This window comes from Lagenorhynchus albirostris, chromosome 5 (genome assembly GCF_949774975.1).
Source record: "Lagenorhynchus albirostris chromosome 5, mLagAlb1.1, whole genome shotgun sequence".
Classification (NCBI taxonomy): Eukaryota; Metazoa; Chordata; class Mammalia; order Artiodactyla; family Delphinidae; genus Lagenorhynchus; species Lagenorhynchus albirostris.
Genome location: NC_083099.1, coordinates 74354201 through 74369951, shown reverse-complemented (window position 1 = coordinate 74369951; position 15751 = coordinate 74354201). Strand labels below are relative to the sequence as shown.

The 15751-nt window shown below is 42.0% G+C and overlaps 1 protein-coding gene across 2 annotated transcripts in view; it reads left to right on the top strand.

The window, feature by feature from the left end:
• Positions 1 to 4596, top strand: part of RUBCN (rubicon autophagy regulator) — a 57228-nt gene extending 52632 nt beyond the window's left edge. For both annotated transcript variants that reach the window (XM_060150413.1, XM_060150411.1), the window contains 3 exons: positions 181 to 334; positions 1464 to 1557; positions 1784 to 4596. In XM_060150413.1, the coding sequence (XP_060006396.1) occupies positions 181 to 334; positions 1464 to 1557; positions 1784 to 1962 (427 nt within the window). In that variant the 3' untranslated portion in view covers positions 1963 to 4596. The remainder of the gene's footprint in view (positions 1 to 180; positions 335 to 1463; positions 1558 to 1783) is intronic.
• The last annotated feature ends 11155 nt before the right edge of the window (positions 4597 to 15751 follow it).

Below are 15751 nucleotides of genomic sequence, written 5' to 3'. Positions count from 1 at the left end.
GACACCTGGTGGTATGGAGGGTTGAGGTGGCCTGGGCTGGCTGAATGTTACCCACCCTCATTACTCTGCCTAGGACGCTTTTCTTCCCTGTCCTGCTTCTGGATAGAAATCCTTCTGCCCTGATGTGCCACACACAGTGTTCGTTCTCCGCTCCCACCCACTTCCCCTCATTTCCTGCAGGCTTCTGGACTCCTTTGACACAGTTCCAGGCCACCTGACAGAGGATCTCCACCTGTACTCGCTGAATGACCTGACTGCAGCCAGGAAGGGAGAGCTGGGGCCCCGGCTCGCTGACCTCACCAGGGCGGGGGCTGCCCACGTAGAGCGATGCATGGTAAGAAACTCTCACTTTAACATGCTGCTGGGCCCTTGCTTCGGGACACCGAGAGTAGCGTGCATCCAGGGTTCTTGGCATTTAGTTCCAGGAAGTTGAATTGGCTTGTCAGCACTGTGAGAAATACTGTACAGGATTGCTCTTCCCTGGGTTGCTGAACAGCTAAATCATCCAGCTCTAAGGAACCTAGAATTAGAAGACGATCTGGTGCTGGCATTTCTCCTGGGAAACGGGCAGGACTAAGCAGGCCTTCACTAAAGAATTGTCATGATGTGAGAGGAGGACCCTGGATTAGATTCTGGAGAGGGACTGGGTCTTGGCTTTATCATTTTCAATCACTGTGATCAAAGGAAATACTTTGCCCTCTCTGAGGTAAGCCTCAATTTTCTTGTCTCTAAAATGGCGATAATGATTAATACCCACTGTCCTTTCCTCTCAGTATTTTTGAGGACTGATGAAATAATTTATGTGAAAGCATTGTATAAACTTAAGTATTCTGTAGATGCAAGTTATCATTGTTCTTGATGTATCAACATACCAGAAATTCATAAATTCCATATTTAGAATTTCCCATCTTAGAATATGTCCAGTTTGTGTTCCTGTAACAGTCCCAGAATTAGAGCTTAAAATGGGGCATATGTAGAAGTCCCATGTAGCAGGGGGCATTGGAAAGACTTCACCGTAACCTGACTCAAGGCTGGGTGTTATTTTGGAGAACTGTACTTGCCTTTACATTTTACCTTAATTGGTTGTGTTTCCTATTTCAAAATAAAATCATTACCCAGGCTGGAATTTTGACTTTAGGAAGCCCTTTGCGGCATCGTTCCTTCCTTCTTTTCATCTCTTCTTTGAGAACCACTCTCACGGCTGGAGTTTCTCAAACTCATGCCTCTCTTGTCTTCACCTTAAAGCTTTGTCTAACACTGCCCGGCAACACTGCCCAGCCCTGGCCCCAGTTTGGCTATCATGCTAAGTCCAGCCTGGGTCTCTTTCCTGAAGGTGGGAGAACACGTTCGAGTCCCTCAAGACTTATTTATATCTTGCTCCTCCCCTCGCTTGTGTTCACCCTCTTGGCCAGTTCCTGTGGTGTGCTTTGCCTCATTTTGCTGCCTGTGTCTTTCCTCTCCAGCTTTGCCAAGCCAAGGGCTTCATCTGTGAGTTCTGTCAGAATGCGGATGACATCATCTTTCCCTTTGAGCTCCATAAGTGCCGGACCTGTGAAGGTGAGGGCTGGTGCCCGGTGGGGTGGGCAAACAAGACAGAACACAAGGCTCATTTATTTCCCATCAGCCACCCCTATTAGTAAGAGTTTGGTTTGGTTCAGCAGCTCCCTGTGTTTCCCCACAGGTGCACCAAGCCGTGGTGTGAGAAGGGTTACGGCAGCGACTTGCTTCCAGTTCGAGATAATACAAATTGTTCTTTTCTCTCTCCCCTTCCCAACTTGAATAGAGTGTAAAGCGTGTTACCATAAAGCTTGTTTCAAGTCTGGAAGCTGTCCCCGCTGTGAGCGGCTGCAGGCCCGGCGGGAGTTGCTGGCCAAGCAGAGCCTGGAGTCCTACATGTCAGACTCTGAGGAAGAACCCACCGAGGCCTTGGCCCTGGAGGCCGCCATCCTGGAGACCACCTGAAGAAAGCACGTAAAGCGCTCTTCCTAGGGGCTAGGGTCACACATAGTGCAGAACTGAGCCACCTTTTTAAGGACTTTCCCCACTTTTTTTTTTTTTAATTATCATCATCATTATTAATTTTTACGACCTGTCTAATGTCCATGTACAGTCAACCTTATTTAGGTTGGTGGGGTCCAGTCTGTTGTGACAATTTATAGGTACCAAGTATTTCCATCAGAACTGACACATGGGTCCCTAAGTGAAGCTTCTAGTGCCTCTGTCAGGAAAATGGACAGGGAGACCCAGTTCTTCCGACATCCATGGCCTTCTCCACTTGGACCAGATCTGGTTTCAGCTGCATCTCAAGTATCATTTCCAGTTGTATTTTGTTGTAATTCTGGAGCTTCTGAGCCAGGCCTTTCTCAGCGAACTCACTTCTCCTTTGCTGCTGAAACAGGAGGTTGGAGTTTTCTCTCTCCCAGTCCTGGAATAGGGTCAGACTGCCCTGAGGAGAAGCAGCAGAGAATGGGACTACATCATGGGCATTCTTATTTAGGTGTTTTTGAGGCCATAAAAACAGCGTTATTGCTACCTTAGAATTTTCAGAGACCTCAAGGAGGCAGTGATGACTTCCTTGTTTGAAATATTCTAGGCATAGATGATGTCACAGGCTGACTTTCTTTATCTACCCTGGGGGACTTGACACGAAGAACAGAACTGATACTTAGACCAGGCCCATTTCTAGCATAAGTGACGCTACAACTCTGTTGTTTAAGGAGCATTTATTCAGTCAGAGGGGCTGTTGGCCTCCTCTTAGGTGATCAGGTCCCTTTCAGTCAACATAGCTCTGGTGCAGGTTTGATCTTTCAAGCTCAGGCAAGTTCCTGACACCATCCTAAACTGAGGACAGAAACCCCATCCACCATTTTATCAGTGGGTCTCTTGCCACTGTGTCCTCTGTTAGGTGGTCAGTGTGGTTCTGAGTAGAAGCCTGGCCCAACTCCGTGCTCTCCCTCCGCTCCTGAAGCACAGCTGGGACCCTCCCTGGTGGCTGATCTCTTGCGTTAGTTTCTTTTGTCAAAGTTGAGGAAAAAGCTTCTTGCTGTTAGTGGTGTCAGACGACTTGGCAGTTTGTGGATGTGAGCGCGAATGTTCCCGTGTTCTTGGGATAACAAGAGCCTTTATGCCAATTATGCACTTAACTCTTTAGCCTGGTGATATTCATATGTTCACTCATCCTTTTCTTATTACTAACTTTAACACACACACATACACACACACACACCCTTTTTTAATGTGTGTTTTGATGGGAAAAGTTTTTGCTGGGACCGAGTATATGTTTGTCATATTCTTTAAGTTGCTGTACTTCCTGACCTGTGTGTAAAACACTGGTCAGGATCACTGCTCTGAGGGCTGGCAGCTCTGTGAACTAAAGCCCAGAGCATTTTTGTTTTGGGACTGACTTCTTCCTGGATGCCTGTCTTTCCGTAGCTGGTTGCTTGTAAGAAAAACTTGCTGTGGGTGCTACCCCAGGAAGCTGAACAGAAAGTTGCACATGGTTGGTGGAAGCTGATGAATGCCTGAGTTGGAGGCAACCAGGAGTCTCACAGGAAGTCGAAGGGGCAGTAAAGTAACAGCCAGAGCTGAGGCTCCACCAGGACAAGAGGGAGCAGGGAGGAATTGACTTCTGGTGTTGGTCCCTCTGCTTCAGACTTGCGATCTGAAGGCTACTTCAGGCTGTTCTCCCTTCAGTTCACGGGTGGGGCGGAGGGGCTGTGAAAGCCAAGGCCTCCAGCCCAGCCCAGTTTTGAAGGGCGGACTAGAAGCTCCCTTGTCCTCAAGGAGCTTTGGGAATGACCCTATGAGACTCAAGTCTCACTGAGGATTAGGCCTCGGATTCAGACTAAGGGCTTTGTGAAGGTGGTGAGCTCTACTTCCACTTTCGGTTTAAATTACAAGTCTAGCTCCTTACTCCAAGTCACTACACTGGAGGAGAGATATACTCTTATTATTGTCGTGCGTGTTTCATATAGCATAGGATCAAAGGATGGAAGATGCTGACAATGTTTCTAAAGCTGAGCTCAACAATCTCACCCTCCTGGTTTTTCACTTATTTTTCTCCACCTCTCTCACCTCATCCCTTTAGGTTGCATATCTGTTTTAGTGACCCTGACACTGTGCTGTCATCACTGTCCAAATACCCATTTATTTATTTATTTGAGAGTGGGGCGGGGAGAGGAAAGAGGATGGGATTTTTTGAAAGCACTTTGCAACTTATCAGTATCTGAAAATCCCTGCTGTTGTGGGGAGAAGCTTTGAATGCACTGAAGAGAGTTCCTTCTGAATGAAATGGGAAGGAAGAAGTGGTTTTTTCTATAAATAAAGGGAAAAAGAAGTTTGCTTACAAGGTGGAGACAAGATTTAAGACATAGCAGAAGAGTGGAAGGCAAATATTTTCCACTTAAATGAGGCTGTTATTGACTTTCTCTACCAAAGCTTTAGAGCTTCTGTTGAATTAACATAAAAGGAGCAAGAGTCTAAATGGAGATGTTCTGGGGTGTGTACAACTCGTGTTCCGAACTAGGTTTCTACTTGTTATAATTCATACACAGCCTGACAGTTCATTGTCGTCATTAATAAACTAAGGAAATGAAATTCTGCCTTTTATTTGCCTGCCTTGACTATCACGAACTGGTATGGAGTGTCCACTATAAAGCAGGCGTGTCTGAAAATTCAGGAAGTTTCTGTGTATTCATGCAAAGAAAACTGGACCTTACAAGTCAGGAAACATAGATTGGAATGCTTTGTCACTGACTTGCTGTGTGACCTTGAGCAGATCACTTCACCTCTCTAGATTTCTATGTCTTCGTGTACGAAGCACTTTGTGGCACTTTCCAATGCACGGGGTGTGCCCCGTACCTGTCCCCTTGGTGTAGCTGTCGCTTAAAGCGAGGTAAATCTTCCTCTCCACAACATACGAATTGTCTTAGATACTTCAGTTCCCACTTCTGTGAACAACCAGCTCTGAATTTCTCTTTTATGCTCCTGGCCCGCTGGAGCTCCAGCTTTACCCTGCAACTTTCTGAACACTTCCCCCTTCGATGTCCCTTGCTTAGCTCCAACCAGTATGTCTAAAACCAACGTAAGTATCATATTTCCCCAAACCTAACCATTAGTCACCCCGGTTTGAAATTTTAGTTTCTTCCTCTCTGAGTCAGGTGGCACTTTTGGCTGGGAAAGCATTATCTCCTTCCCCACCCCCTGTCGTCAAGTTATGTTGATTTTTCTCTTTAAAGTAAATGTATCTCATTCCTTTTCTACCACTAGCACGCAATTTCAGCTTCTTATCTTAAATCTCAACCATCGCCAGCCACTCCCGTCTCTTCCTATTTAATCATCCGTCTAATACTTGGGTACCTACTGTATGCTGGTTTCTGTGCTAGGCTCTGGGGCTATCCGCATGGAGCAAAACAGAGACAGTCCCTGCCCCTTAAGGCACTCAGGGTCTTGTGGGGGAGACAGACATTGCCCAAAGTTACCAAAATGAATATGTAATTACAAGCTGTAATAGCTATGAAGGAAAAGAGTCAATGCAGTTAAAAAAATAAATAACAAGGATACCTAATTTAGATTGGAGAGAAGTAAGGCCCCTGAGAAGGTGATACTTCCACCAAGACCCCCAAAATGAGGCTCAGGGTAGGGAGAAAAGGGCTCCAGACTGGGACTAGCATATACTGATGGTCCTAAGACAGAAGGAGTTTGGGCAAGGAACTGCAAGAAGGACTTACTAAGAATTCAGATTGTATTGTAAGAACAAGGGGCGCCAAAGATTTTAGATTTTATTCTGAGAACATTGGAAAGCCATTGAAGAGTTTTAATCAGAGGAGTGAGTGATCTGGTTAAAATGTCAGCAGCCGCTTTGCAGAAAATAGAGTAAAACAAGAGTAGAAGCGGTAGATATCCTAAGGAGATGGCTGCAGTAGTTCAGGAGAGAAATTATGTTCGTTTGGATGAGGGTGTGGCATAGCATTGTCACTGTCACCTCATTAGACCAAAACCTCTAGAAACAAGATAAATTCCAAATGTTTTGTTCTGACTCTGACATTTTTAAGCAGGGAGCAAAAGGCTGGGGGTGGGGGAGTGGGGCAAGATATTAGAAAGATGCTGGGATACATTACAGAATCCAAGGAAAGTTAACAACTAAGTTTCAGGAAGGGCAGAGATCAGAGCAGCTCTGGAACCTCAGCTGCAGGATTTGCCGTCCTCTTGAGTCTGCTGCCAGCGAGGCAGGCCAGACAGTAGACTTATGGCTGTGTTGGGGACTCCCTACTGAGGATTGGGGGTACACCACAAAGAAAGGGTAACTGTGAGCTGGGCACTCATCCTTTCTGGCATTGACTTTGTTATTCATCATTTTCTGTGGCCCCAAATGTTTGTAGGTTTACTATACCCTCTAATGGTGTAAAGAGTAGGCATAATTTTTATAGCATCCTGGTTAAAGTGAGGCCCAACCCTACTTCCTTTTTCCTTTGAACGTTTGGCCTAGAGGATGGGAGAAGGGGATCAATATGCCCACCACCATATCCTGCTGGCTCTTCTGCCTGGTCAACTGTAGTCCTCTCCCATTTCTGATCTCCAGGGTATCAAACTGTTTGCTTTTAAAGCTTTAGTGAAGCAGCTGCCAGATGGTCCAAGCATTCCAATTGTGAGCTTGACGTTCTTGGGATCAGAGATGAATGTGATAAAAAGGAAAAAGAATCTACCTAGCACTAGTATTCTAAGAGCGTGGAGAACACGAGGATGTGCTTTGCATATACCCTTGCCTCCCTCAATTCTCTGGACTGCTTCTGGGGGAGGAACGGAAAGCAGAGAGCTGTGCTCTGGTTTTGGATGTACACTTAATACCAGACCAGCGAGGTGAGAGTTCCTGTGTTAAAAGAAACCTTGCATGGTCAGAAGGTTCTTAGGATGTAGGTGGGAGTTTTAGTGACGAGCCCTCCAAGAGGCTACCGCAGACCAGTAAGACTCAAGCCTGAAACATAGCACAGCACAGATGTCCTGTAACCATTAGGCAACAAGCCCTAGGAAAGTCCTGTCCTTTTCTCTCACGGCTCCTGCAATTTCTCACCTGTTTTCCTTTTAAACAGTGATGCCTGTAGTTCCCCAATGGTTTTATTTTCCCACTGGCCCACTGCAGGAACAGCCAGACTCCTGGCTTCGCCTTCAAGCTCCTGTTTCCACAGCAAGCAGAAAACAGCACTAGCAGTGGTAAGGGGCAAACAGGGAAGTAAAAGGCACCTCTCTCTCCTCTGTCCCTCACTTCCCAGCCTCTTTCTATTTAGAAACTGAAGAAAGAAATTCAACCTAGATGCCAACAATGGGTCTGTCTACACATAGGTCTAAAAGAAGAGTTGTATGTGTCTCTCTTAACCACTGGAAGCCCTCAACCACAGAGCTAACCAAAAGAAACTCCTGACAAGGTGAAAAGCAAGAATGAGGCCTGCAGAGGTAAAGGGAAAAACAGAACTTCCCCTTTCTCTCTCTTTCTCTCCCTCCCTCTCTCTTTCTTTCTTCCTTATTTAATATTTAAATGTAGTTTTCTGATACATTCAACATGCTTAAAATCCACAGAAAGATATACAATGAAAAGTCCCTCCCATTTCTATAGCCATGTGCCCTGTTTCTGCCTCACCCCCTTCGGTAGCCACTCGTGACTTTCCTTTTTATCCTTACAGAGTTTCTTTATGCAAATACAAGCAAATTATATATATATATATATATATCTCCTATTCTTCACACTTCTTTAAAAACTAGCATACTGTATACACATTTCTGTCTCTTGCTTTTTTTCTCCCTAACAGTATATCTTAGAGAATTTTCCTTATCACTACATGAAGAGTTTCTATATTCTTTTTTATAGCTGTACATTTTCCATTATATGGATAGATTATAATTGATTCAACCATTTACCTATTGAGGGACATTTAAGTTGTTTCCAATCTTTTACTAATACACAACGCTACAGTGAAAAACCTGATCATATGTCATTTCACATGGGTGCAAGCATATCCGTAGGATAAATTATCCAAAGTGGAATGGCTGGCACAAAAGATTCGTGCATTTGTAATTTTGATAAATGTTCCAGATTGCCCTCCATAGTGGGAATAAGGAGATTGGAGCAGTGGGAAGGACAGAAAGCATTACTGTGGAGTCATACTCCCCTGCCTAAAACTCACCAGTATTTCTCTCCCCATAAGATAAAGTTTGGTTTCTTCTCCTGGCATGTAAAGGACCTTCAATACATGACCACACTTTAGCTTCATGGCCTGATCTCCTGCCATTCCCTGAACTACTAGCGGTTTCCTAAATACACCTTGATCTTTCCTCTTTTAAAAAACTAACTCAGCTATATCACAGCGTTCCCTGCCTGCATTCTACTGTACCCACCCACTGTGAGCCCTTGGCACTCTCTCTAAACCTCCTGTTAGAGCACTTCTCACACAATCTTGTTATTTAGTATTTTCCCAAATAGAACAAACAAACAAGTAAATGAATGGAGTGAATGAATGAATGTAAGGAATTGCCTGTTCTATGTGGAGGCAACTGGACAGATGAAATGACCCTTCGAGGGTCTTTCCTGACAAGGATTGCCTTTGCTACAGCAGTGGTCTTTCCTGTCCTCTTTAATCACCCTAAGCTCATTAGTGTTCCCTTTGCAAAATCCCAATGATATCCCCAAAGACCCCACACGAGCCCTTCCAAATTAAGCCAGAAGAACCCATGCTGAGGTCTTAGGCAGAAAGGAGGCCCTGACAGGGTCAACCCATATTGGGGTCCTGTAGTCAGATGAATTTAGTCAGTTTTCCTCTTTGCCACATGGATCTCTGTAATGACTGTTCTTCACCTTTTTACTACCAGCAGGAGCAGGTCTGATTTCTTCCAACCAAAAGAGCCTGAACTCACACAAATCTGAGATGAATATGAACCCAACTGACCCTGGGGCTCTCCAGTCTCACTGCACAATGTGTCTTTAGGGTGTCCCTGCTGTTTTTCCCCAGATCAGGGATCCACAGAGGACTCTACTACAGACCATTCTGTGGGTACTCATGCCTTCAGAGTCTGTGTGGGTTCAACTATTCATAATAGTTGGGCTCAACAAATAGACATGACCCTTCCTGGAGAGTGAGAAAACCACTTGGGAAACATTCTGTTCTTGATAGTTTTTCCCTCTCTGCCTGTCAGTGGGAACAAGAATGATCAGAAGTACATTGTAGGACATGGGACAGGATTGTTCTGACCTTGCCTCTGATTACCTCCCGTCTTAGCTTTCTTATCTCTTTTCTTGCCAGCAAATATCTACAGTGATTACTTTCCCAAATCTTGAAGTGATGAAAATGTCCTCATCTCCCTTCTCCTCCCTCAGCTTTGTCTGCGACTGTTTCTGTTTTGTTTTGTCCAGCAGCCATTATTAGAGTAGATAACATTCCAAATGTACTTCACTCACTTTATTATTAAACTGCCAACTTTTCCTTGCCAGGGACTAAACCAGGAGATACAAAGATATTTATATGTCCTAAAAATATCCTAGATATTTAAAAATTGTTATGTCTACAAGGTAAGCTTAGAGAAGAGTGATAAAGCTATGTGAAAGACTGCTGAAGTTGATAGAATATCCAAATGTTTTCCAATCAGAGATTAAAAAAAAATAGCTTACAGTACAGAATCTTTACTTGTTCTGAGGTTCTTTGTTTATTACAAACTAGGTGTGGTTCACAGGAAGCCAAAGCTTGATTTCCAGCAAGTTCTCAAACCTCTCTTCTCAACATTTAACTTAGACTTGAAATCTTCATAGGCCAAGAGTGAGAAGACTGTTCAGCAGGGGAAAAAAAAAAAGGGCTACTGAGTTACATTGCCAGCCCAGCATTCATTCATTCATTTATTTATTCATTCGTCTGTCCATCCATCCATCCCAAATAAACATCTATTGAATATATACTATGTTTCTGTATTCCAGACACCAGGCCAGATCTGGAATACAAAGAATCATAGAACATTGTTTCAAAAGATGTTTACAGAAGCATAATTTATGAGAGTACAAAGTTAATGGAAAATATCCAAAAGTAGATGCGATCATTAAAATGATGGTTATAAAGACCAGGATGGTAACATGAAAAAAAACCTTATAACACAATGTTATATGAAACAAAAGAGAAAAAGTTTATGTCAAATATTTATGAGTCCATACTAATAAATAAAGAATTGAATAAATAAATAAATTGGGAAGAAGAGACAAATCTTCCTGACAGAATTCCAAACAATATATGTAAATCCTATGCCCCTCCAGGAGGTGGAGCTTAATCCCCTCTCCCCATGAGGGTGGACTGGAATTAGTGATTTGCTTTTAAAAAAAGAGCATGGAAATGGAGAAATAGCAGCTGTACAGTGGACAAAGCTGGCCAACATTACCTTAACCAAGTGATCAAGGTTAACATCACCAGGGGTGCCGTTTGGATATTATGCACCCCTGTGATGAGATGGGCACATCGCCACGTGGTATTCTTTCCAAAAATCCATTGCCCCAGTCTAATCATGAGAAAAACATAACACAAACCCAATTTGAGGGACGTTCTACAAAATACCTGAACAGTACTCCTCAAAACTATCAAGGTCATGAAAAACAAGAAACTGAGTAACTATCACAGACCAAAAGAGCCTAAGGAGATATGACGACTAAATGCAATGTGCTATCCTAGATTGGATCCTGGAACAGAAAAAAGGACATTACTGGCAAAACCGGTAAAATCTGAATAAAGTCTAGAGTTTAGTTAAAAGCAATGTACTATGTTGGTTTCTTAGTCTTGAAAGATGTAAGATGATGACATTAGCGAAAACAAATTGGATGAGGGGTATATAAGAACTCACTGTCTTTGCAACTTTCCTATAAATCTAAAATTGTTCCAAAATAAGAAGTTTACACAAGTATATATACAAGTATATATATAGGCAAGTATATATACCCCCTTATTGCAATTATAGAAAAACATTCATGGAAAGAAAAATACACATGGGAAGAGAAGGAAATACATAAAAGTAAGTGTAGCTCTGCAGAAATGGTGGAACTACGGAGTGATTTTTTTCCTTTTATCTGCCTATTGAAATATCTGTAAAGTGGTCATATTATTTTTTATAATTTAAAGAGTTCACTTTGGTTTGGTTTTAGGGAAAAAATTCTTTCCCTTGAAATGCAGAGGGAATGTACAAAAGTATATAGACACTGGAGGGGGGGGGGTCAAGATAGCTATTGCTTTAAAATACCCCCAAATATTATTCTGCACAAGATGTGCTGACCCACATTGGCCCAGAAAACATGGAGAGCTCCTTCCTTCTTTCTTTTTCTTTTTTTCCTTCCAGTTTTGTCCTTCCTTCTTTATCTCCCCACCTCATGTGCAGTTCCTCTGAGAACTGGTGCCTCTGTCCAGCCCTTCTGTCCTTAGAGCACACAGGGAGAGGACACCTTGGAGTTTCCATAAGAGCCAGGGACAGAGACAAGGCTAGTGGGAATCAGGAAAACCCTCTTGAGGTTTTAGAATGGAAGGTCCAGATAATGACCATCTGGACAGTTCTCCAGAGGCTTCTAGGATTCCAGCTATTCCAGAGACTACAAACAGCACTATTTGACTCTGGCATGGAGCTCCCATCAGCACCCGTGAGCAGAAGCCATTCCTTCATTTGCACTTACTTGCCCATACCTTACCCCTTTTGGACCCAAGTAGAAGTAAAGTCTTTAAAGGCAAAGAGTTTACCAGCCAGACAGAAATACTTATCCAGCTTGCCTTCTTTCCAGAATATGCCAGTCAAAGATCCCAGAGAACAGATAGATAGAGCAAGCCTTCTTTTTAGTTCTTAATTAACATCACCCACCCACCCCAACAAAATGACCAGAAATAAGTTCATTTTTTTAAACCTCTGACCAAGGAGTGGGCACATGGATCAAGCTGGATTGCCTGAACTCTTTCCCTAGTCTTGGAACCTTGAGCAAATAAGACAATGACCAAAAAAGTAAGTGGGCTGGCGCTTTCTCATTCTAGCATGGTGAAGCGACTGTCATTCCCCTCTCCTGGATTCCGGGGCCGCCAGTTTCCTATCCTGTTCTGAGTCCAGTTTTTTAGCTTAACCTTCAAATCTTTTTAGTACATTCCTTTTTCTTAAGTTAGCAGGAGCCAGATTCTGTTGCTAGCAAGCAAAGAACCTTGGTATAGGCAGTGAAAGGGCCACAGTGACAAATTATGCAATTAAATATTGGCTTTACTTGTCTGACTTAAACTGATCCAGATCATGGATGTGTGATTCTTTTCATCTACCATGTAAATGACTCAGTGCTTGGATGCAGTTCCTGCCCTTTAGGAATTTACAGTTTCGTTATAACATAGGACGTACACAAATGAAATCATTACATATGGATTTTTTACTGTGTGCTGAACACTATTCTAAAGTTTTTACATGTATGACTCATTTAATCCTCCCAACTACACTATGAAGTAGATACCATTATCATTTCCATTCTATAAAGAAGTAATTGAGGCACAGAGAGTTTAAATAATTGCCCAAAGTGACAAAGCTAGTAAACAATGGAGGCTGGATCCAAATACAGACAGTCTGGTTCCAAAAATCCCACTCTTAACACCTATGTTATACGGGAATGAATGTTAAAGACAGAGTTCTGGAAGGTCAGAGAAGGGGGAGATCAATGTGGCCAGAGTGATCAGGGGAGGCCTCGAGGGCCTGTTGGTTCTGGAGCTGGGTGGGAGGCAGCGTGGGATTTAATCTGAGAGGAGGGAGAAGGGCTTTTTGGGACAGAGAGGAGGGTCAATGCAGCAGGAGCAAAAACACAAAGCGGAAACTGAAAACGTTGTTTAAACGACTATGAGACATACAGAGAAGGGGGTCTTTTGGAAAGCGTTCAAAGAACAACTGGATAGTTAGCGGGGAGGTCAGACCATAAAGGGCCTTGAATGACAGGTCAACCACTATGACTTTACCCTACAATGAGGGCCCCTACAGCTTTTACAGGGAATAGCATTTGAGAACATTTTTTTGTTATAGAAAATTGAAAGCATACACAAAGATATTGAGAGTAGAATACTGAACCCCCGTGTATCCTTTATGCAGCTTCAGCAATTACCAGCTCACAGTCAATTGTGTTTCATCTATATCCCCACCCTCTACCCCTATCAAGATTATTTTGAAGCAAATCTCAGACATATTAATTCATCTGTACATACTTCAGTATATGTAAAAAATCCCAAGAAATCTAGTTTTTAAAACCCTCCTAAAACTAATGAGTTTAGCAATGTAGCAGGATATAAGATAAACATACAAAAGTCAATTGCATTTCTGTATACTAGCAATGAACACGTGGACACCAAAATTAAAAATACCATACCACTTACTAAAAAAAGAAAGAAAAAGAAACAGTTGTAAATCAAACAAAATATGTACAGGATTTGTACACAGAAAGCACAAATTTCGGATGAAAGATATCAAAGATCTAAATGAATGGAGAGGTATATTATGTTCATGGATTGGAAGAGTCAACATAGTAAAGATGTCAGTTATCTCCAAATTTATATACAGACTTAATGCAAATCCTATCAAAATTTCAGCAAGATTTTTTTGTTTTATGGACAAGGTTATTCTAAAATTTATATGGAAAGACAAAGGACAAGAATAACAAACTATTTTGAAAAAGAAGAAAGTAAGAGGAATCAGCCTACCCAATTTCAAGACATTATATGGTTACAGTAATGAAGAACTGTGTGGTAGGGGCTTCGCTGGTGATGCAGTGGTTAAGAATCCGCCTGCCAATGCAGGAGACACGGGTTCGAGCCCTGGTATGGGAAGATCACACATGCTGCGGAGCAGCTAAGCCCGTGTGCCACAACTACTGAGCCTGCGCTCTAGAGCCCGTGAGCCACAACTACTGAACCCGTGAGCCTAGAGCCTGCGCTCTGCAACAAGAGAAGCCACCGCAATGAGAAGCCCACACACCGCAACGAAGAGTAGCCCCCGCTCGCTGCCACTAGAGAAAGCCCGTGCGCAGCAACGAAGACGCAATGCAGCCAAAAATAAAAATAAATAAATATATTTTTTAAAAAAAAGAACTGTGTGGTACTGGTGGAGGTATAGACACAGATCAATGAAACAGAATAGAGAGCCCAGCAATAGACGAACGCAAATTATGCCCACCTGATTTTTGACAAAGAAGCAAAAGCAGTTTGATGGAAGAAAGATAGCCCTTTCAACAAATGTTGCTGGAACAATTGGAAATCCACAGACAAAAAAAAAAAAAAATGAACCTTGACTTAGTATCACAGCTATACAAAAATTAACTCAAAATGGATCACAGACTTAAATGTAAAATGTAAAATTATAGAACTTTTAGGAAAAGAAAAAAGAGAAAATCTCAGGATCTATGGCTAAGCAAAGAATTCTTAGACTTGACACCAAAAGCATGATTTATATAAGGACACATCAAAATAAAAACTTTTTCTCTGCAAAAGACCCCATTAGGAGGACAAAAACGCAAGCTACAAACTGGGAGAAAATATTGCAAACCACACGTGCAGTAAAGAGCTAGTACCTAAAATACATAAGGAACTCTCAAAACTCAACAGTAAATGTATGTCAATTATATCTCAATTTTTAATAATTAAATTAAAAACTCAACAGTAATAAACAATCCAACTAGAATATGAGCAAAAGATATGAAGAGACATTTCACTGAAAAAGATACACAGATAGCAAATAAGCACATGAAAACATGGTCAATATTACTAGCCATTAGGGAAATGCAAATTTAAACCACAAAATATACATAGCTATCAGAATCACAGAAATTAAAAATAGTAACAATATTAAATGTTGGCAAGGATGCAGAGAGCCTGTATCACTTGTTTATTGCAGGTGGGAGTATAAAATCATATAGCCACCCTGGAAAACAGTTTGTCAGTTTCTTATAAGACTAAGCATGCAACTATCCTACAACCCACCAATTTCACTGTTGCACATTTATCTCCAAGAAATGAAAATACATATTCACACAAAAATCCGTGTGTGATGCTAATAGCAGCTTTATTAGTCAAAAACTGGAAACAACCCTGGTATCATTCTACAGCTGAATAATTAAAAAACTATAGTACATCCGTACCTTAAAACATTACTCAGAATTAAAAGGAACAAACTATTGATACATGCAACAACCTGGATGGATCCCCAGAGAGTTATGCTGAGTGAAAAAAGTCAATCCCCAAACATTCTGCATGATTCCATTTATATAACGTCCTTGAAATGACAAAAGTATAGAAACGGAGAACAGAGTAGTGGTTTCCAGAGGTTAAGGAGAGGGTGGGGGCAGGGGGGAAGTGAATGTGGCTATAAAAGGGCAACAGGAGGGATCCTTGGCAATATTCTGTATCTTTACTCTTTCAATGTTAGCATCCTGTTTGTGATGTTGTGTTATAGTTTTGCAAGCTATTACCATTGGGGGAAATGGGGTAAAAGGTATGTGGACTGTGTCTGTATTATTTCTTATAATTGCATGTGTGTCTACAATTATTTCAAATTAAAAGTTTAATTTTAAAAATTGATGTTATAAATTGCCATGAGAAAGAATCAGCAGATGTAATAGGAAAATCTCCAGGAATTACAGAATTTAGAGCAATATGAAAGGGAATTGAAAATAAATATATTAATATACATGGAAATGGAAAGGGCTAAAAATAGACAAGCAAATGCTAAGAAGAATAATCTT